Consider the following 22,382-nt stretch of genomic DNA (forward strand, 5'->3'; position numbering starts at 1 on the left):
GGTGTGACACCCATAGAAAGGAGATACGAGACACGATCTTCTAAACCAGCAGAGCAAGCTCCATTTAACAACCCACATTTTATCAGTTGGTGTAAGTTTTTGTCATCATTCTGACCACTTAGCCATCTGATAAATCCCTGTAGAAACAGGGTGTCTGTCCATACGTCTAATGTAGCTAAATATTCACACACACTCAAATACCAGTCACTTTTAGGATCAACAGATTGAAACTCTTTCACTATACGTTTATACATGGCATTGGTTTGATTATCAGATGATATAACTATTCTGTTTGAGGTGTTTTTTGTTGTAGTTACATAACTGAGGAACTTTCTGGGACAATTCTGTATGTAGCCAATGGGAGTTTTCTCTCCATACAGAAGTGCCACTGTTTCCTCAATGGAGTCGTGGTTGAATTTGAAACAAGGATAATCTTGAAGACAATTTTGTTTCCATATCAATTTAGAATCTTTTCTCACCAGCCAACCCAAAAGGCATTCTAATGACTCCTTTACAAATTCAGCTTTCTTTTTCTCTATTTTGTGAATAAGCTCAGGTGTTTGGTTAACTTTTACTACATCAAAAGCAAATGCTGCTTTCATTTTCTCATTTTCCTCAATATTTTCAATGGAAGGGTCTAAATCATGTTCTACAACTGAGCCGCCATTGAGGAACAGATACAGTAGACCATGAAATTTCCCGTCTTCTAATTTAGATAAAGAGGATTTAAAATAATGCAAAGGTCTTTTAAAGAATTTGACTCTCTCTGTTTGTAAACTAGGTGTGTCCCTAAATAATCTACAACACTGTGGAAACCCAATGTCTGGGGCCGAGGCCACAATCTGTTTCTCCTCATCATCTGTCCATTTAACAAATTCAGTTTTTGGTTGATACAACCTTAACAATGCAAGTTTTTCTTTGTCTTCTTTGTACTGGCTAAGGTCAACAATGTTTTCTTTGGTAAATAATTTTCCAAGGCCACTTAAAGAATTAATCATTCCACTACGAATTGTAATGACCAGATAATTGGACTCAGATTCATTTCCACAAAGTTTTGCAATAATTTCTTTTTCTCGTTTCTCCCATTCTTTCACATCTTCCTGACACACAACATTCGTTCCAAAGATGTCATCAAAATAGATAACTAATTGTGACTTTGGTGCAACTGAATCTAAGTCTTTTATCTCGTGTAGTTGTAGTGGTTGTCGACATCGTTTATGTTGCCCCTCCTCTTCATTACAGCACAGCAAACCGAGAAGTTCAAGTGCAGTAGATGATTTCCCGTCCCCCGAGTTTCCCTGGATTATAATGATCTTGTTCTCCAGAAGTTTTTGATGGGCATCTTGGAGACTTTTGGTAGAAATATACTTGTAGCTTTCTTTTTCTGTCTGAATTGTAGACTTTGTTGTATCTGCAAGGAAAGAAGATTAAACTTGTAAGAACAAACATCAGCATGACAAAGCCAAAATTCACGAGTTCCCTGGGAGCATGAGACAATATTTTTTTACATAAAAAATGACAGACTCCCTACCACGAAAAAAAAAATAAATAAAAAATAACTACAATATATAGATACGTATAACTTATCACATATTACTGAACCTAATATTACATCATGTACATGAAAGGTTTCTCTATCAGAAATACATGTACATTTTTAACACGAACTATTACAAAAGGCTCATAGAACCTTCATCGTTCACCAATTGATCAATAAATGCTCCTCACGATCATTTTGAAACCCTCAACCTTCAGAATCAGTCAAAGTTCAGATTAAATATTTAAGGATTAACATCAATTATTTTTTCTGTTATACAGTCATAACAGAAAAAACTGGAGTGTACTCTAAATAAACCGCGAAGCGGTTTATGAAAAGAGTACACTCCAGTTTTTTCTGTTATGACTGTATAACAGAAAAAATAATTAATGTTAATTCTTATAATTTAATTTCGTCTTATACACACCAAGATATTTCACTTTCTTTGGCGAACTCTTTTCTGTGATAAATTATTACGCAACGTCATCAGCCAATCAAAAATGACGTTACATTTCGCAACATCAAAAAATTTGCTATGGAGGTATAACAAAATTATTTTAGCCAATGAAAATGCGCGTTTCATACAAAATTAAATTATTCAGTTTTAACTAAATTTTTGAAATAATGAGACTTTACAAATAATGATTAATTAAAATTGTCCTTCCTGATATAGTTTATGATTATTTTCCTTATTTTAATGGATACAACCTGAAATCTTGTGATGTTAAATCAATGCCACCGAGGAAATTATTACATCACTCAAAGGGATTTGGGTGCCAACCAAATAACGATCTTGTTGGTTCTGTGAAAGACTGATCATTGCTGTACTTTCTCTTATTAAATTCCAGTACTTCTCAAGAATAAGCAAGAACAAATTTAAAATGTCAAAATATCCTTTGTATACTGTCAGCCATATTGATTTCCTTATCAGTCTTAATAGTAAATCGGACACAACTAGGGTCTATGGGACCTACATTTCAGTTGAGAATTACTGTTTTAGTAGCCTTCCAATATTTCTCAAGAAACTTCAAGCTGTAAAAATCGAAGAATTAAAGATGGCTGCCTGTTTGCTGTTTTGTTTTTTCAATCACGCTCTCTTTGGAATGGGCATATTTAAGAACCTCCATGAAAAGTTTACAAAAGATCCGTGCCCTATTCCCCAGGAAATCACAATTACAAGGATTTTATGGACGGACAACGAACCACAGAAAAGGTCCATTTGAATTGTTCATGAACTGATATACCTAAAGAGGGGTGAGGGCTGGTGATGGTAGTGAGGAGTTGGGGGATAAAAAAGTCATTTAAAGAATAAGAGGCCCATGGGCCTGAGCAGGTCGCGGAGTTCTGATACATTTCAGTCAGAGCCAATATGTGCATAACATCAAAATGTCATTCCATAATGTTATTCTACCCAAGTTTTGATTATAATTTTTCTAATAGCAATTAAACAAATGATGCTCAGAAGTGTGATTTCCCTTTATAAACTATAGTAAATTTTACCCCTCCCCAGAGGGGAAACGTGAGACCAAAGGGTGATGAAAAATGAGTGTTTGATTTGAACTTATTTGCGTGTTGAGAAGACAATTTTTGAAATACAGTTAATTTGACCCCATTTTGCTCCAACCCTCAGGCCCTGGGAGGTGAGGACCATATAATTTACACTGTTGGTTGACTTTGACCATAGAAGTTTCTCCAAAATTTCATTAAAATTGGTTCAGGGATTTCTGAGACGGCAAAAATGTGAATTGTTAACGGACAGACGACACCTACTGCACAACAATGAACAAAAGGAATTAAAATGGATGACTTCAGACTTCAACTCAGGTGACCTAAAATTTGACAGACGACAGAAGCTGGCCCTGACAATAAGACAACCTGTTTCCATCAGTCAGCCACAATGACTATGTGACGTATCAGATAACATGTGGCCTTGACCTTTGATGGATAATTTCATCAACAGTAATTGTTATATCAAAATCAAGTATTTTGTGTTTTCTTTAAACATGTAAACATCCAATGTTTCAAATATTTCAGTAGCTGTCGTCCCTGATGAAGTTTGGTCCATATGGGCATTTTGTTGTATCCCTCCAATCTCAAGACTCACCTATCATAGCCGTCAACTTAGGATCCCTTCCTGTAAAATAAAATGATCCAAGTCATGAGATATTTCACATAATTATGATTTAAAAATTTACAGTGACAATATAGATAGAAAATAGTTTTGATATGTGAATCACAGGAAATTGAACTCCCTTTATGTGGAATGGTGGATAAACTGTTTCTTTTCAGTCAAATGTTTGACAGAGATTTATTGGTAAGGTACAGATTAGCACACATGATTATAAGTTATGACATAAGAGCATTGTCCCCGGGGCCAGCATGTGTGGGACACAGTGACTCCTCCGGGTAATCCCTTCTTGTCCAGCATTGTTTATTATTATAGGGTGAGGATCTTATCTTTCCCAAGATATGGAACATGAACTAAATTCCCAGGGGCTTGACTAGACGTTAGGTCAATCCCGACAGTGAACTAAATTACCAGGGGCTGGACTAGACTTTTGGTCAATCATGACAGTGAACTAAATTACCAGGGGCTGGACTAGACGTTAGGTCAATCCTGACAGTGAACTAAATTCCCAGGAGCTAGACTAGACGTTAGGTCGATCCTGACAGTGGACTAAGCCCCAGGGGATGGACTAGACTTTGGGTCAATCCTGACAGTGAACTAAATTCCCAGGGGATGGACTAGACTTTGGGTCAACAGTGAACTAAATTCCCAGGAGCTGGACTAGACTTTGGGTCAATCCTGACAGTGAACTAAATTCCCAGGGACCGGACTAGACTTAAGGTCAATTCTGACAGTGAACTACATTACCAGGGGCTGGACTAGACTTTGGGTCAATCCTGACAGGGAACTAAATTCCCAGGGGCTGGACTAGACTTTGGGTCAATCCTGACAGTGAACTAAATTCCCAGGGGCTGAACTAGACTTTGTGTCAATTCTGACAGTGAAATAAAATTACCAGGGGCTGGACTAGACTTTGGGTCAACAGTGAACTAAATTACCAGGGGCTGGACTAGACTTTGGATCAATCCTGACAGTGAACTAAATTCCCAGGGGCTGGACTAGACATTGGGTCAATCATGACAATGAACTAAATTCCCAGGGGATGGACTAGACATTGGGTCAATCATGACAGTGAACTAAATTCCCAGGGGATGGACTAGACTTTGGGTCAATCATGACAATGAACTAAATTCCCAGGGGATGGACTAGACATTGGGTCAATCATGACAGTGAACTAAATTCCCAGGGGATGGACTAGACATTGGGTCAATCATGACAATGAACTAAATTCCCAGGGGATGGACTAGACATTGGGTCAATCATGACAATGAACTAAATTCCCAGGGGATGGACAAGACTTTGGGTCAAGCACTGAATAACACACAGAGGAGGGTAAAGGAATGTCTTGTAATAGTAGGAAGTGTGAACCACACACACTGGACCTTCACCTGAGGTTATGTACGCCAACACTGTAATCGACTGAGAAACACAGACTGTCTTGGGTAGGAAGTGTGAACCACACTCACTGGACCTTCACCTGAGGTTATGTACGCCAACACTGTAATCGACTGAGAAACACAGACTGTCTTGGGTAGGAAGTGTGAACCACACACACTGGACCTTCACCTGAGGTTATGTACGCCAACACCGTAATCGACTGAGCTAGTGCGGCGAGTATTCTTCTTAAAATTTACAAAACTAGACCCATCACACAGGGCTTCCCATAATATCTGACTCTTAAAACCTGAATCTTACATTTAAATTAGATTACTGTTTATACACACCAAATATACAACACTTGTATCAGAGTGGCTATGTATGACTTCTGACCATATAACAGGGACTAATGACCACACGTATCTTATAGGTGTAGAGCTTCTGTTTCGATAAACAATGTAAATACCGATATTATATTTGTAAAGGGGTTCACAATATATCGTCTGCACCAACTTTTTATTTCTGAAGTAGTCTCGTGTTACCTGATGTCCATCAAAACCAGGTGTAGAAAGATCATTCTTCTGATAAATGTTTAGAAATATTACATTCATTAAATGTACGTTGACTGTCAGACTGACACAGAAGAACTGAAGGATGGACTAATGGACAATACAAATACTACAGGGCACCTACACCTCCTTTCTGGCCTTAACTCATTAAGCTTTTGAAGTAATAGAAGACCCATAAACATTTGATGGCATTTTAACCTTAAACTACCTAATGACAAAATATCATAGGTTCAGCCTCAGAAGAAATTCAAAAGAAGATTTTTGAAGTTCGTCCCAAGTCATATTTACCAACACACCAACATAATTGTCTGTTATACCTGCATTTTTGGCTGATGTTTCTTTCATGTCACTGACATCTTTCTTCACAGCATCAACATCACCACTCACAGCATCAACAGTGCCTGTCAAAATATTAAATAAAATCAATTTTATATAATATCTATAACTGTACAGTAAAACCTCAATATAGCACTATCTTCCATCCAGCAAGATTTTGGTGGTACAATGAGGAGAAATTTCAGAGAACCTTTCTGAGCAATAGCGAAACCAATTCAAATTGTCAAAGTTAAAGATGGCGACCTGTCATCCACCTTATTTTCATATCTGTCCTTAAATGGAACATGCACAACTAGGGACCAAAGGGAAATAGAAAGTGAAATTTAAGTAAGATCAATAAAGAATTTTGTGAGAAATAGCTATAGAGATAACAGACTTCAACTGTCAAAATTGAAAATGACTACCTATAGCTTTCTATCAGCTATCTTGTTTTCAGATCAGTCTCAAAATAGAACATGCATTTGTGTAACTAGGGACCAAGGGGAACCTAAGAGCGAAATTTGAGAAAAATCCATGAAGATTTTTCTGAGAACAGCAATGACAATTGCTACAGGCTGGATGGATGTTTGACATCGGACAACCCTGTGACTTTTACCTTTTGTCAGTTAACTCCTTGTTCTGGTACGACCAACTATGCTTTGTAATGTTAGCTTCATAATCTGACCTAGATCTTTGACCTTGACCTTTGGTCAGCTGACTTCGAGTTGAATGTCAAATGAATGTTCATGTTCAATTTGTTAATACATTATACAAAAATGTACTCTCTGAAAGACCATATGGATTATTTTTTACAACATAATGGTGTTTAAAGAAACTAAGTCCCTTAGGGTGGGGAAAACCCTTTGGCCTATGTTTACATAAGAATTGTGTTTATCCCTTAATGCCCAGCGTTACTATACATAGTTATGGGATTGAGGGTCACAGTAACCATTTATGCAAAATCTGTTCCCCCATCACCACGGATGTTTCTGACCAAATTGGGTTCAAATCCATTTAAAACTCAAATCTCTATTTCCCCTATTTGGCCCCTCCCTTCAGGCCCCTTGGGGGTCAGAGTCAGTATTTATATAAACTCTCTTTCCCCCTTCCCCTAAGAATATTCCAGACCAAATTTGGTTCAAATCCATTCATAACTTTATGAATAATACCGATTTAAAGGATAAACCCCTATTTCCCTATTTGGCCCCGCCCCTCAGGCCCCTGAGGGTACAGAGTAAAAATGTATCCAAACTCGGTTCCCCTTCTCCCAAGGATGCTCTTGACCAAATTTGGTTAAAATTCATTTAAAACTTTATGGCAAATAGCAATTTAAAGACTAATCTCTATTTCCCCTATTTGGCCCCGCCCCTCAGGCCCCTCAATATTTACACAAACTCTTTCCCCCCTTCCTCTCTCGATGTTCCTGATAAAATTTAGTTAAAATCCATTCGTAACTTAATAATTAATAGCGATTTAAAGGATTAACCCCTATTTTCCCTATCGGACCCCACTCCTCAGTCCCCTGGGGATTCAGAGTAAAAATTTATACCAATTCGGTTCCCCTTCTCCAATGAATATTCCTGACCATATTTGGTTAAAATCCATTTAAAGCTTTATGACTAGTAGCAATTAAAAAACTAATCTCTATTTCCCCTACTTGGCCCCGCCCCTTAGGCCCCTAGGGGTACAGAGTAAAAATTCATATAAACTCTGTTCCCCTTCCCCTCAAGGATGTTCCTGACCAAATTTGGTGAAAAGCTATTCAATACTTTAGGACTAGTAGCGATTTAAAGGTGTAACCCTATTTCCCCTATTTGGCCCCGCCCCTCAGGCCCCTGGGGGTTGGGAATAAAGATTTAAACACTCTGTTCCTCTTCCCCAAAGGATGTTCCTGACCAAATTTGGTTCAAATTCATTAATAACTTTATGACTAGTGGCGATTTAAAGGATTAACCCTATTTCCCCTATATGGCCCCGCCCCTCAGGCCCCTGGGGGTTCAGAGTAAAAATTTATACAAACTCTGTTCACCTTCTGCCAAGAATGTTCCTGACCAAATTTGGTTCAAATTCATTACTAACTTTATGACTAGTAGCAATTTAAAGTAAAAGTTGACGGACGCCGGACGCCGGACGACGGACGCTGCACCATGGCATAAGCTCACTGGCCCTTCGGGCCAGGTGAGCTAATAAAAAAACGCACGAACCGACCTTGACCCATTAACCTTGAACATTAACCTTGAGCCTGAATGTGTGCATTTTTGCGAGTTGAACATCTGGACCAAATTTTCATGTGAATGAGACAATGAATACCAGTTATCAGTCAATAACAAATAAATGTGGACAGACAGACAGCAAGTAATTACTCTATATGGCACATGTATCTCCATACAAATAGTAAATCTGTATGAAATTCATTCCAAGTCAAACTTTGACAGGCGGCTGAGTATATCATAGTCAGTGGGACATGTTACATACCTTTTAGGTTGTCCATGTCAGTTGTCATCTCTTCTTGTCTCTGTTTTACGTCACAGATTTCCCCTAAAAAGACAAACAATATCTTGTAGACTCAAGAACATGCATGAAAGAAAAAGTGATAACAAAGATCCATACACACCTGTCAAATGTTTAGTGATAACAAAGATCTATATACACACCTGTCAAATGTTTAGTGATAACAAAGATCTATATACACACCTGTCAAATGTATAGAGATAACAAAGATCCATACACACCTGTCAAATGTATAGTGATAACAAAGATATATACACACCTGTCAAAGGTATAGTGATAACAAAGATCCATACACACCTGTCAAATGTATAGTGATAACAAAGATCCATACACACCTGTCAAATGTATAGTGATAACAAAGATCCATACACGCCTGTCAAATGTATAGTGATAACAAAGATCCATACACACCTGTCAAAGGTATAGTGATAACAAAGATCCATACACACTTGTCAAATGTATAGTGATAACAAAGATCTATACACACCTGTCAAAGGTATAGTGATAACAAAGATCTATATACACACCTGTCAAAGGTATAGTGATAACAAAGATCCATACACACCTGTCAAAGGTATAGTGATAACAAAGATCCATACACACTTGTCAAATGTATAGTGATAACAAAGATCTATACACACCTGTCAAAGGTATAGTGATAACAAAGATCTATATACACACCTGTCAAAGGTATAGTGATAACAAAGATCCATACACACCTGTCAAAGGTATAGTGATAACAAAGATCCATACACGCCTGTCAAATGTATAGTGATAACAAAGATCCATATACACCTGTCAAAGGTATAGTGATAACAAAGATCCATACACACCTGTCAAAGGTATAGTGATAACAAAGATCCATACACACCTGTCAAAGGTATAGTGATAACAAAGATCTATATACACACCTGTCAAAGGTATAGTGATAACAAAGATCCATACACACCTGTCAAAGGTATAATGATAATAAATAGAGGTTACACAACGCGTACTCGCTAAAGCTTGTGTCTTTTGTAACTTTTAAAAAATAACTTACTAGTGTGAAATAAATTCCATATCCAACAATCACGAGCCTTGTGACCTGTTTCTACCACAATAATATTGCCTTGAATCAAAGGGAAACGTGGCCAAGTATATTTTTGCATATACAAATAAAGTGTACCGGTGACGTCCGGGACCCGGTGATGTGACGTCATTAGATTATTGATGACATCAATAACAATTGCAGCTTGGGTCAAAGTTCACCGTGTTAGCCAATCAAAATGCGTACAGAGTTTATACCACGTGTGGTATAAACAAACAGATTGTTAATCAACAGCTGTAATGATTAACTGATGGTCTGAGAGTTGAATTACACAGGGTATTGTGGTAGAAAGATCCATACACACCTGTCAAAGGTATAGTGATAACAAAGATCCATACACACCTGTCAAAGGTATAGTGATAACAAAGATCCATACACACCTGTCAAATGTATAGTGATAACAAAGATCCTACACACCTGTCAAATGTATAGTGATAACAAAGATCTATACACACCTGTCAAATGTATAGTGATAACAAAGATATATACACACCTGTCAAAGGTATAGTGATAACAAAGATATATACACACCTGTCAAATGTATAGTGATAACAAAGATCCATACACACCAGTCTAGTGATAACAAAGATCCATACACACCTGTCAAAGATCTATGTAATAGTGATAACAAACTTCAATTACTTAAATCAAGCATAGTCGCCAGTTGGACATTGTATTTTTCCATTTTTTAACCTCAAAATTGAAGCTATGGGCCCTGAATACATATAAAGTTTGAGAAATATCCTTCCCCAACCCAAACTCTAACTTCTAAAGCTTCAACAATGGTGGTTAACAACAACAAAACAGATTAGAAGACTACCGAAGATTATAATCATGGATACAAAATACACAATACACAAGCAAGTAACACCACTCACATAGTTACTGAAAAACAAACAATAGGAGACGACCGATACCCGCAATACTTAAAGTTCGTGAGAAGGGAGAGGAAGGGAGAACAGAGTGACTAGGGGAAAGGTGGAAGTCAGGGAGATAGATGGAAGGTAGTGGCAGGGTTTTCCCTCGACATTCGGCGCGTTCCCCATGCCATGTTGATGGGCAACTTGAACAAGTTAAGTTCTTAGGTATTGTTATCAGTGCTTTCCCCAACCCATACCAACACTAGATTCATAACATCACGAACTCCCACACTACATCATAAAGAGCCTCCACCCCGCCGGTGCGTGGTTGATCGACCTGACTAGCAACAACACGCCAGCGGGAGATCAACCATACAGGCAAGCATATGCCCCCAAGTCCAGTTAGAATGAACATACCGAAACTAGACGTGCGAACCGAACAGCAAGTCACAAAGAGGAGCCCTATCTAACCCCGAACCGCAGTACAAGCTCCACAAACACACACTCAACAACAAAAATAGTTAACAGTCCGCACTCCACAATCAAACATTTTAACCACAACATCGACATCAACCTCAACGAGATCAGTAGGAGTTTTTGGTTGATACAACCTTAACAATGCAAGTTTTTCTTTTTCTTCTTTGTACTGGCTAAGGTCAACAATGTTTTCTTTAGTAAATAATTTTCCAAGGCCACTTAAAGAATTAAAAATCCCACTACGAATTGTAATGACCAGATAATTGGCCTCAGATTCATTTCCACAAAGTTTTGCATTAATTTCTTTTTCTCGTTTCTCCCATTCTTTCACATCTTCCTGACACACAACATTCGTTCCAAAGATGTCATCAAAATAAACAACTAATTGTGACTTTGATGACACCCAATCCATGTCTTTTATGTCGTGTAGTTGTAGTGGTTGTCGACATCGTTTATGTTGCCCCTCCTCTTCATTACAGCACAGCAAACGGAGAAGTTCAAGTGCAGTAGATGATTTCCCGTCCCCGGAGTTTCCCTGGATTATAACGATCTTGTTCTTCAGAAGTTTTTGACGGGCATCTTTGAGACTTTTGGTAGGAACAAACTGGTTGTTTTCTTTTTCTGTCTGAATTGTAGACTTTGTTGTATCTGCAAGGAAAGAAGATTAAACTTATAAGAACAAACATCAGAATGAAAAATCCAAAATTTATGAGTTCCCTGGGAGCATGAGATAATATTTTTTTTACATAAAAAATGACAGACCCCCTACCACGAAAAAAAAATACCTACAATATATAGATACATATAACTTGTCACATATTACTGAACCTAATATTACATCATGTACAGTGGCGTAGGAAGTCGTGAAAAAGTGGGGGGGCAAAATTTTTTTTAACCTTAAATTTTACGCACTAAACAAATCGTATGCCATCTCCGCAAAATTAGGCAATAATTATCATTTCAACATCCCATGATAATTTTGATAATTTATGTAGTACAAATTAAGTTATTAACGCAAATCAGGATATATTATTTATGGCAAAACATGAATCACCAGGCCCGGCCAGGATTTTCGAAAGGTCGGGTGGACCAGTAATTTAGTAATAATGCGAGCGCCATAGGCGCGAGCCGATTTTTTTTGCTTTTTTTTTTTTTTTTTTTACGAGGGGCCGCCCAGCGGGTCCAGGGCAGCGCCCTGATAGGGGGTTCAAGGGGGTCTTAGCCCTCCGCGGAAAATGAATATAGCACATTCTAATAATTCGGGATCAGGTGCGGATCCAGGAGTTTTCGAAAGGGGGGTCCAGTAATTAAGTGATCATGCGAGCGCCATAGGCGCGAGCCGATTTTTTTTTCCTTTTTGCGAGAGGTCTGGGGGCCGCCCAGCGGGTCCCAGGGTGGCGAAGCCCCCCTGTGGATCTGCAATCGAAAGGGGGGCAGTAATTTAGTGATAAAGCGAGCGACGTAGGCGCGAGCTGAATTTTTTTTTGTATTTCCTCGTACCTGTCGGTAATTAGTATCACTCTATTCACGTTAAAACCGCGCATTCCTATTCATGTTGTGTTTCTGTCTTGTTCTCATTATGAACTCAATTAACTTCACAAATTATCATCAACTTATTGAATCTATGTGATGAAGTTAAGCAAAATTTCGTATTAAGATATAAATATTGACTTACCAGGCTATTGCAGACGACCGACACACAGGTCTGAGGATCAATCGGAACACCTCGCCTCCGTCTGCGAACGTAGGAAAATGACGAGGGGTTCCGATTGGTCTGAGGATTGATATACTAGTATAAAAGTCGGAATGTTCCGGATGTACAAGATACAGTTTTTATCGTTGCCTTCAAGAAAACATTATCGGTTCGAAAATATACAGATATTTATCGAAATGAATATATAAATTCGTGTTTTTTCCCCTTTTTTAGATTTTGGATGTCAAAAAGTGTGGGGGCAAAAAGATATGTTTGCCCCCCCACTGAAAAAAGTGGGGGGGCAATTGCCCCCCCTGCCCCCCCGCTTCCTACGCCACTGATGTACATGAAATACATGTACATTTTTCCTGATATGGTTTATTATTATTTTCCTTATTTTAATGGATACAACCTGAAATCTTGTGATGTTAAATCAATGCCACCGAGGAAATGATTACATCACTCAAAGGGATTTGGGTGCCAACCAAATAATGATCTTGTTGGTTCTGTGAAAGACTGATCATTTCTTTACTTTCTCTTCTTTCCTATTTTAGATTCCAGTACTTCTCAAGAATAAGCAAGAACAAATTTAAAATTTCAAAATATCCTTTGTATACTGTCAGCCATATTGATTTCCTTATCAGTCTTAATAGTAAATCGGACACAACTAGGGTCTATGGGACCTACATTTCATTTGAGAATTACTGTTTTAGTAGCCTTCCAATATTTCTCAAGAAACTTCAAGCTATAAAAATCAAAGAATTAAAGATGGCTGCCTGTTTGCTGTTTTGTTTTTCCAATCAGGCTCTCTTTGGAAAGGGCATATTTAAGAACCTCCATGAAAAGTTTACAAAAGATCCATGCCCTATTCCCCAGGAAATCACAATTACAAGGATTTTATGGACGAACAACGAACCACAGAAAACGTCTATTTGAATTGTTCATGAACTGATATACCTAAAGAGGGGTGAGGGCTGGTGATGGTAGTGAGGAGTTGGGGGCTAAAATAGTCATTTGAAGAATAAGAGGCCCATGGGCCTGAGCAGGTCGCAGAGTTCTGATACATTTCAGTCAGAGCCAATATGTGCATAACATCAAAATGTCATTCCATAATGTTATTCTACCCAAGTTTTGATTATAATTTTTCTAATAGCAATTAAACAAATGATGCTCAGAAGTGTGATTTCCCTTTATAAACTATAGTAAATTTTACCCCTCCCCAGAGGGGAAACAAGAGACCAAAGGGTGATGAAATTCAAACTTTTGGTTAAGCAAGAGTGTTTGATTTGAACTTATTTGCGTGTTGAGAAGACAATTTTTGAAATACAGTTAATTTGACCCCATTTTGCTCCAACCCTCAGGCCCTGGGAGGTGAGGACCATATAATTTACACTGTTGGTTGACTTTGACCATAGAAGTTTCTCCAAAATTTCATTAAAATTGGTTCAGGGATTTCTGAGACGGCAAAAATGTGAATTTTTAATGGACAGACGACACCTACTGCTCAACAATGAACAAAAGGAATTAAAATGGATGACTTCAGATTTCAACTCAGGTGACCTAAAATTTGACAGACGACAGAAGCTGGCCCTGACAATAAGACAACCTGTTTCCATCAGTCAGCCACAATGACTATGTGACGTATCAGATAACATGTGGCCTTGACCTTTGATGGATAATTTCATCAACAGTAATTGTTATTTCAAAATCAAGTATTTTGTGTGTTCCTTAAACATGTAAACATCCAATGTTTCAAATGTTTCAGTAGCTGTCGTCCCTGATGAAGTTTGGTCCATATGGGTGTTATGTTGTATCCCTCCAATCTCAAGACTCACCTATCATAGCCGTCAACTTAGGATCCCTTCCTGTAAAATAAAATGATCCAAGTCATGAGATATTTCACATAATTATGATTTAAAAATTTACAGTGACAAAATAAATAGAAAATAGTTTTGATATGTGAATCACAGGAAAGTGAACTCCCTTTATGTGGAATGGTGGATAAACTGTTTCTTTTCAGTCAAATGTTTGACAGAGATTTATTGGTAAGGTACAGATTAGCAGACATAATTATAAGTTATGACATAAGAGCATTGTCCCCGGGGCCAGCATGTGTGGGACACAGTGACTCCTCCGGGTAATCCCTTCTTGTCCAGCATTGTTTATTATTATAGGGTGAGGATCTTATCTTTCCCAAGATATGGAACATGAACTAAATTCCCAGGGGCTTGTCTAGACGTTAGGTCAATCCCGACAGTGAACTAAATTACCAGGGGCTGGACTAGACGTTAGGTCAATCCTGACAGTGAACTATATTCCCAGGAGCTAGACTAGACTTTCGGTCGATCCTGACAGTGGACTAAGCCCCAGGGGATGGACTAGACTTTGGGTCAATCCTGACAGTGAACTAAATTCCCAGGGGATGGACTAGACTTTGGGTCAACAGTGAACAAAATTCCCAGGGGCTGGACTAGACTTTGGGTCAATCCTGACAGTGAACTAAATTCCCAGGGACCGGACTAGACTTTAGGTCAATTCTGACAGTGAACTACATTACCAGGGGCTGGACTAGACTTTGGGTCAATCCTGACAGGGAACTAAATTCCCAGGGGCTGGACTAGACTTTGGGTCAATTCTGACAGTGAACTAAATTTCTAGAGGCTGGACTAGACTTTGGGTCAAATCCTGACAGTGAACTAAATTCCCAAGGGATGGACTAGACTTTGGGTCAATCCTGACAGTGAACTAAATTACCAGGGGCTGAACTAGACTTTGTGTCAATTCTGACAGTGAAATAAAATTACCAGGGGCTGGACTAGACTTTGGGTCAACAGTGAACTAAATTACCAGGGGCTGGACTAGACTTTGGATCAATCCTGACAGTGAACTAAATTCCCAGGGGCTGGACTAGACATTGGGTCAATCATGACAATGAACTAAATTCCCAGGGGATGGACTAGACATTGGGTCAATCATGACAGTGAACTAAATTCCCAGGGGATGGACTAGACTTTGGGTCAATCATGACAATGAACTAAATTCCCAGGGGATGGACTAGACTTTGGGTCAAGCACTGAATAACACACAGAGGAGGGTAAAGGAATGTCTTGTAATAGTAGGAAGTGTGAACCACACACACTGGACCTTCACCTGAGGTTATGTACGCCAACACCGTAATCGACTGAGAAACACAGACTGTCTTGGGTAGGAAGTGTGAACCACACACACTGGACCTTCACCTGAGGTTATGTACGCCAACACTGTAATCAACTGAGAAACACAGACTGTCTTGGGTAGGAAGTGTGAACCACACACACTGGACCTTCAGCCGAGGTTATGTACGCCAACACTGTAATCGACTGAGAAACACAGACTGTCTTGGGTAGGAAGTGTGAACCACACACACTGGACCTTCACCTGAGGTTATGTACGCCAACACTGTAATCGACTGAGAAACACAGACTGTCTTGGGTAGGAAGTGTGAACCACACACACTGGACCTTCACCTGAGGTTATGTACGCCAACACTGTAATCGACTGAGAAACACAGACTGTCTTGGGTAGGAAGTGTGAACCACACACACTGGACCTTCAGCCGAGGTTATGTACGCCAACACTGTAATCAACTGAGAAACACAGACTGTCTTGGGTAGGAAGTGTGAACCACACACACTGGACCTTCACCTGAGGTTATGTACGCCAACACTGTAATCGACTGAGAAACACAGACTGTCTTGGGTAGGAAGTGTGAACCACACACACTGGACCTTCACCTGAGGTTATGTACGCCAACACTGTAATCGACTGAGAAACACAGACTGTCTTGGGTAGGAAGTGTGAACCACACACACTGGACCTTCAGCCGAGGTTATGTACGCCAACACTGTAATCAACTGAGAAACACAGACTGTCTTGGGTAGGAAGTGTGAACCACACACACTGGACCTTCACCTGAGGTTATGTACGCCAACACTGTAATCGACTGAGAAACACAGACTGTCTTGGGTAGGAAGTGTGAACCACACACACTGGACCTTCACCTGAGGTTATGTACGCCAACACTGTAATCGACTGAGAAACACAGACTGTCTTGGGTAGGAAGTGTGAACCACACACACTGGACCTTCACCCGAGGTTATGTACGCCAACACTGTAATCGACTGAGAAACACAGACTGTCTTGGGTAGGAAGTGTGAACCACACACACTGGACCTTCAGCCGAGGTTATGTACGCCAACACTGTAATCAACTGAGAAACACAGACTGTCTTGGGTAGGAAGTGTGAACCACACACACTGGACCTTCACCCGAGGTTATGTACGCCAACACTGTAATCAACTGAGAAACACAGACTGTCTTGGGTAGGAAGTGTGAACCACACACACTGGACCTTCACCTGAGGTTATGTACGCCAACACTGTAATCGACTGAGAAACACAGACTGTCTTGGGTAGGAAGTGTGAACCACACACACTGGACCTTCACCTGAGGTTATGTACGCCAACACTGTAATCGACTGAGAAACACAGACTGTCTTGGGTAGGAAGTGTGAACCACACACACTGGACCTTCACCTGAGGTTATGTACGCCAACACTGTAATCAACTGAGAAACACAGACTGTCTTGGGTAGGAAGTGTGAACCACACACACTGGACCTTCACCTGAGGTTATGTACGCCAACACTGTAATCGACTGAGAAACACAGACTGTCTTGGGTAGGAAGTGTGAACCACACACACCGGACCTTCACCTGAGGTTATGTACGCCAACACTGTAATCAACTGAGAAACACAGACTGTCTTGGGTAGGAAGTGTGAACCACACACACTGGACCTTCACCTGAGGTTATGTACGCCAACACCGTAATCGACTGAGCTAGTGCGGCGAGTATTCTTCTTAAAATTTACAAAACTAGACCTATCACACAGGGCTTCCCATAATATCTGACTCTTAAAACCTGAATCTTACATTTAAATTAGATTACTGTTTATACACACCAAATATACAACACTTGTATCAGAGTGGCTATGTATGACTTCTGACCATATAACTGGGACTAATGACCACACGTATCTTATAGGTGTAGAACTTCTGTTTCGATAAACAATGTAAATACCGATATTATATTTGTAAAGGGGTTCACAATATATCGTCTGCACCAACTTTTTATTTCTGAAGTAGTCTCGTGTTACCTGATGTCCATCAAAACCAGGTGTAGAAAGATCATTCTTCTGATCGATGTTTAGAAATATTACATTCATTAAATGTACGTTGACTGTCAGACTGACACAGAAGAACTGAAGGATGGACTAATGGACAATACAAATACTACAGGGCACCTACACCTCCTTTCTGGCCTTAACTCATTAAGCTTTTGAAGTTATAGAAGACCCATAAACATTTGATGGCATTTTAACCTTAAACTACCTAATGACAAAATATCATGGGTTCAGCCTCAGAAGAAATTCAAAAGAAGATTTTTGAAGTTCGTCCCAAGTCATATTTACCAACACACCAACATAATTGTCTGTTATACCTGCATTTTTGGCTGATGTTTGTTTCATGTCACTGACATCTTTCTTCACAGCATCAACATCACCACTCACAGCATCAACAGTGCCTGTCAAAATGTTAAATAAAATCAATTTCATAAAATATCTATAACAGTAAAACCTCAATATAGCACTATCTTCCATCCAGCAAGATTTTGGTGGTACAATGAGGAGAAATTTCAGAGAACCTTTCTGAGCAATAGCGAAAACAATTCAAATTGTCAAAGTTAAAGATGGCGACCTGTCATCCACCTTATTTTCATATCTGTCCTTAAATGGAACATGCACAACTAGGGACCAAAGGGAAATAGAAAGTGAAATTTAAGAAAGATCAATAAAGAATTTTGTGAGAAATAGCTATAGAGATAACAGACTTCAACTGTCAAAATTGAAAATGGCTACCTATAGCTTTCTATCAGCTATCTTGTTTTCAGATCAGTCTCAAAATAGAACATGCATTTGTGTAACTAGGGACCAAGGGGAACCTAAGAGCGAAATTTGAGAAAAATCCATGAAGATTTTTCTGAGAACAGCAATGACAATTGCTACAGGCTGGATGGATGTTTGACATCGGACAACCCTGTGACTTTTACCTTTTGTCAGTTAACTCCTTGTTCTGGTACGACCAACTGTGCTTTGTAATGTTAGCTTCATAATCTGACCTAGATCTTTGACCTTGACCTTTGGTCAGCTGACTTCGAGTTGAATTCTTATCAATATTGCTTCATAGTGTCACAACAAAATGTTTATCAATGAAAAAACGCACGAATTGACCTTGACCCATTAACCTTGAACATTAACCTTGAGCCTGAATGTGTGCATTTTTGCGAGTTGAACATCTGGACCAAATTTTCATGTGAATGAGACAATGAATACCAGTTATCAGTCAATAACAAATAAATGTGGACAGACAGACAGCAAGTGATTACTCTATATGGCACATGTATCTCCATACAAATAGTAAATTTGTATGAAATTCATTCCAAGTCAAACTTTGACAGGCGGCTGAGTATATTATAGTCAGTGGGACATGTTACATACCTTTTAGGTTGTCCATGTCAGTTGTCATCTCTTCTTGTCTCTGTTTTACGTCACAGATTTCCCCTAAAAAGACAAACAATATCTTGTAGACTCAAGAACATGCATGAAAGAAAAAGTGATAACAAAGATCCATACACACCTGTCAAATGTTTAGTGATAACAAAGATCTATATACACACCTGTCAAATGTATAGAGATAACAAAGATCCATACACACCTGTCAAATGTATAGTGATAACAAAGATATATACACACCTGTCAAAGGTATAGTGATAACAAAGATCTATATACACACCTGTCAAATGTATAGTGATAACAAAGATCCATACACACCTGTCAAATGTATAGTGATAACAAAGATCCATACACGCCTGTCAAATGTATACTGATAACAAAGATCCATACACACCTGTCAAAGGTATAGTGATAACAAAGATCCATACACACCTGTCAAATGTATAGTGATAACAAAGATCTATACACACCTGTCAAAGGTATAGTGATAACAAAGATCTATACACACCTGTCAAAGGTATAGTGATAACAAAGATCCATACACACCTGTCAAATGTGTAGTGATAACAAAGATCTATACACACCTGTCAAATGTATAGTGATAACAAAGATCCATACACACCTGTCAAATGTGTAGTGATAACAAAGATCTATACACACCTGTCAAATGTATAGTGATAACAAAGATCTATACACACCTGTCAAAGGTATAGTGATAACAAAGATCTATATACACACCTGTCAAAGGTATAGTGATAACAAAGATCCATACACACCTGTCAAAGGTATAGTGATAACAAAGATCCATACACACCTGTCAAAGGTATAATGATAATAAATAGAGGTTACACAACGAGTACTCGCTAAAGCTTGTGTCTTTTGTAACTTTTAAAAAATAACTTACTAGTGTGAAATAAATTCCATATCCAACAATCACGAGCCTTGTGACCTGTTTCTACCACAATAATATTGCCTTGAATCAAAGGGAAACGTGGCCAAGTATATTTTTGCATATACAAATAAAGTGTACCGTTGACGGCCGGGACCCGGTGATGTGACGTCATTAGATTATTGATGACGTCAATAACAATTGCAGCTTGGGTCAAAGTTCACCGTGTTAGCCAATCAAAATGCGTACAGAGTTTATACCACGTGTGGTATAAACAAACAGATTGTTAATCAACAGCTGTAATGATTAACTGATGGTCTGAGAGTTGAATTACACAGGGTATTGTGGTAGAAAGATCCATACACACCTGTCAAAGGTATAGTGATAACAAAGATCCATACACACCTGTCAAAGGTATAGTGATAACAAAGATCCATACACACCTGTCAAATGTATAGTGATAACAAAGATCCTACACACCTGTCAAAGGTATAGTGATAACAAAGATCTATACACACCTGTCAAAGGTATAGTGATAACAAAGATATATACACACCTGTCAAAGGTACAGTGATAACAAAGATCTATACACACCTTTCAAATGTATAGTGATAACAAAGATCTATACACACCTTTCAAATGTATAGTGATAACAAAGATCCTACACACCTGTCAAAGGTATAGTGATAACAAAGATCTATACACACCTGTCAAAGGTATAGTGATAACAAAGATATATACACACCTGTCAAAGGTACAGTGATAACAAAGATCTATACACACCTTTCAAATGTATAGTGATAACAAAGATCCATACACACCTGTCAAATGTATAGTGATAACAAAGATGCATACACACCTGTCAAATGTATAGTGATAACAAAGATCCATACACACCAGTCTAGTGATAACAAAGATCCATACACACCTGTCAAAGATCTATGTAATAGTGATAACAAACTTCAATTACTTAAATCAAGCATAGTCGCCAGTTGGACATTGTATTTTTCCATTTTTTAATCTCAAAATTGAAGCTATGGGCCCTGAATACATTACATATAAAGTTTGAGAAATATCCTTCCCTAACCCAAACTCTAACTTCTAAAGCTTCAACAATGGTGGTTAACAACAACAAAACAGATTAGAAGACTACCGAAGTATAATAATGATTACAACACAGATCACAGGCCATGGGCAACTTGAACAAGTTCAAGTTAAAGTTATTAGTTTGATCAGTGTTACACTCAACAGCTTACCTTCCATCTCCTTTACCAGAGCTATAAAATTCCTCTCTGTACTGGGGTCCATCCTCATGGTGCCTATCTTATCCACAGCTACTACGAATGTCCCTGTGATATGACCACCACTCTGCAGATCTTCGATACTTTGTCGGATGTCGGCCCACCTAGTCTGAAAATCTGTATCAGAGATAGAGGCAGACTTCGCATGTCCGTAAGCCTCATTTCTCTGACTACGGAGGCGGTCGATGTTGGCCGACAGCGAACGATCTGCAATATCTGGATCTCTTCCCCACCCTTTTTTATGAGGTGGGATGTTCACTAGATTCCTTAGAAGGATGTAGAGGAGAGATACATCCAAATCCTTCTCAGAACCTCGGAACACTCCAACTTTTGGGTAAAGTATTCTTTTCTGCTGAGCATTCAGCAGAGGGGAAATCACTTTCCTGTTGGTACGAAGAGCAGTGGTCAGTCCAGATGCTGGCAGTCGAGCGACAAGTAACTGCCTGAATATGTCAGGAAAAACATCAACCACCAATCTACAGATTCTGGCGAAGTTGGTGGTCTTTTTGGTGGTAGGATACGTGGCAGCCATAGAAGGTTTGTACACACATGAGGATGTTGATCCTGGAAACAGATATAAAATATTGAATTACAATTTCAGATCAAGGAAGCTGGGATGATAAAAATAACCATTAAGGGTCAACTGCTGGTGATTTGTTAAATACAGGAACCAGAAGATGTATTACACCTGATAGATTTTTATAGGAAAGTTTTTATGATTTTTTTCTGTTCAAGCAACTTTTATAACTTCCTTTTGATCTAAAATCCTATAAGGTTGAACAACAGCTGTCAAATATTGTTACCCTATATTACGTAGTATTAAATCTGGCCCCTGCTGTCAAGATAGCTCAGTTAAACAACAGGCTCAGTAAGTAAAAAAGCTGGAGATCTCTGGACAAATATCAAACACTTAAACAAAGAGGTCCAGCTTCTGCAAATCAAATTCAGCGAAACAGAACTACATAAACACAACTACATTTCATGATTATAAAACGTCCAAAGAGATTGGTTGAAAAATTAAGGAAGAG

At 38.8% G+C, this 22,382-nt stretch overlaps 2 protein-coding genes across 4 annotated transcripts in view; one reads left to right on the forward strand and one right to left on the reverse strand.

The window, feature by feature from the left end:
* Nucleotides 1–22,382, forward strand: part of LOC117320373 — a 359,054-nt gene that overhangs the window by 298,431 nt on the left and 38,241 nt on the right. The gene's annotated exons all lie outside the window — the stretch shown is intronic.
* Nucleotides 1–22,382, reverse strand: part of LOC117320370 — a 242,323-nt gene that overhangs the window by 143,313 nt on the left and 76,628 nt on the right. For 2 of the 3 annotated variants that reach the window (XM_033874969.1, XM_033874970.1), the window contains 5 exons: nt 21,310–21,918; nt 19,150–19,212; nt 18,093–18,176; nt 8,402–8,464; nt 5,929–6,012 (listed from right to left, as the gene is read on the reverse strand). In XM_033874969.1, coding sequence (XP_033730860.1) covers nt 5,929–6,012; nt 8,402–8,464; nt 18,093–18,176; nt 19,150–19,212; nt 21,310–21,918 — 903 coding nt within the window. The remainder of the gene's footprint in view (nt 1–5,928; nt 6,013–8,401; nt 8,465–18,092; nt 18,177–19,149; nt 19,213–21,309; nt 21,919–22,382) is intronic. The other variant, XM_033874971.1, reaches the window with a different exon arrangement.

The sequence above is a fragment of the Pecten maximus genome, unplaced genomic scaffold (genome assembly GCF_902652985.1).
Source record: "Pecten maximus unplaced genomic scaffold, xPecMax1.1, whole genome shotgun sequence".
Lineage (NCBI taxonomy): Eukaryota > Metazoa > Mollusca > Bivalvia > Pectinida > Pectinidae > Pecten > Pecten maximus.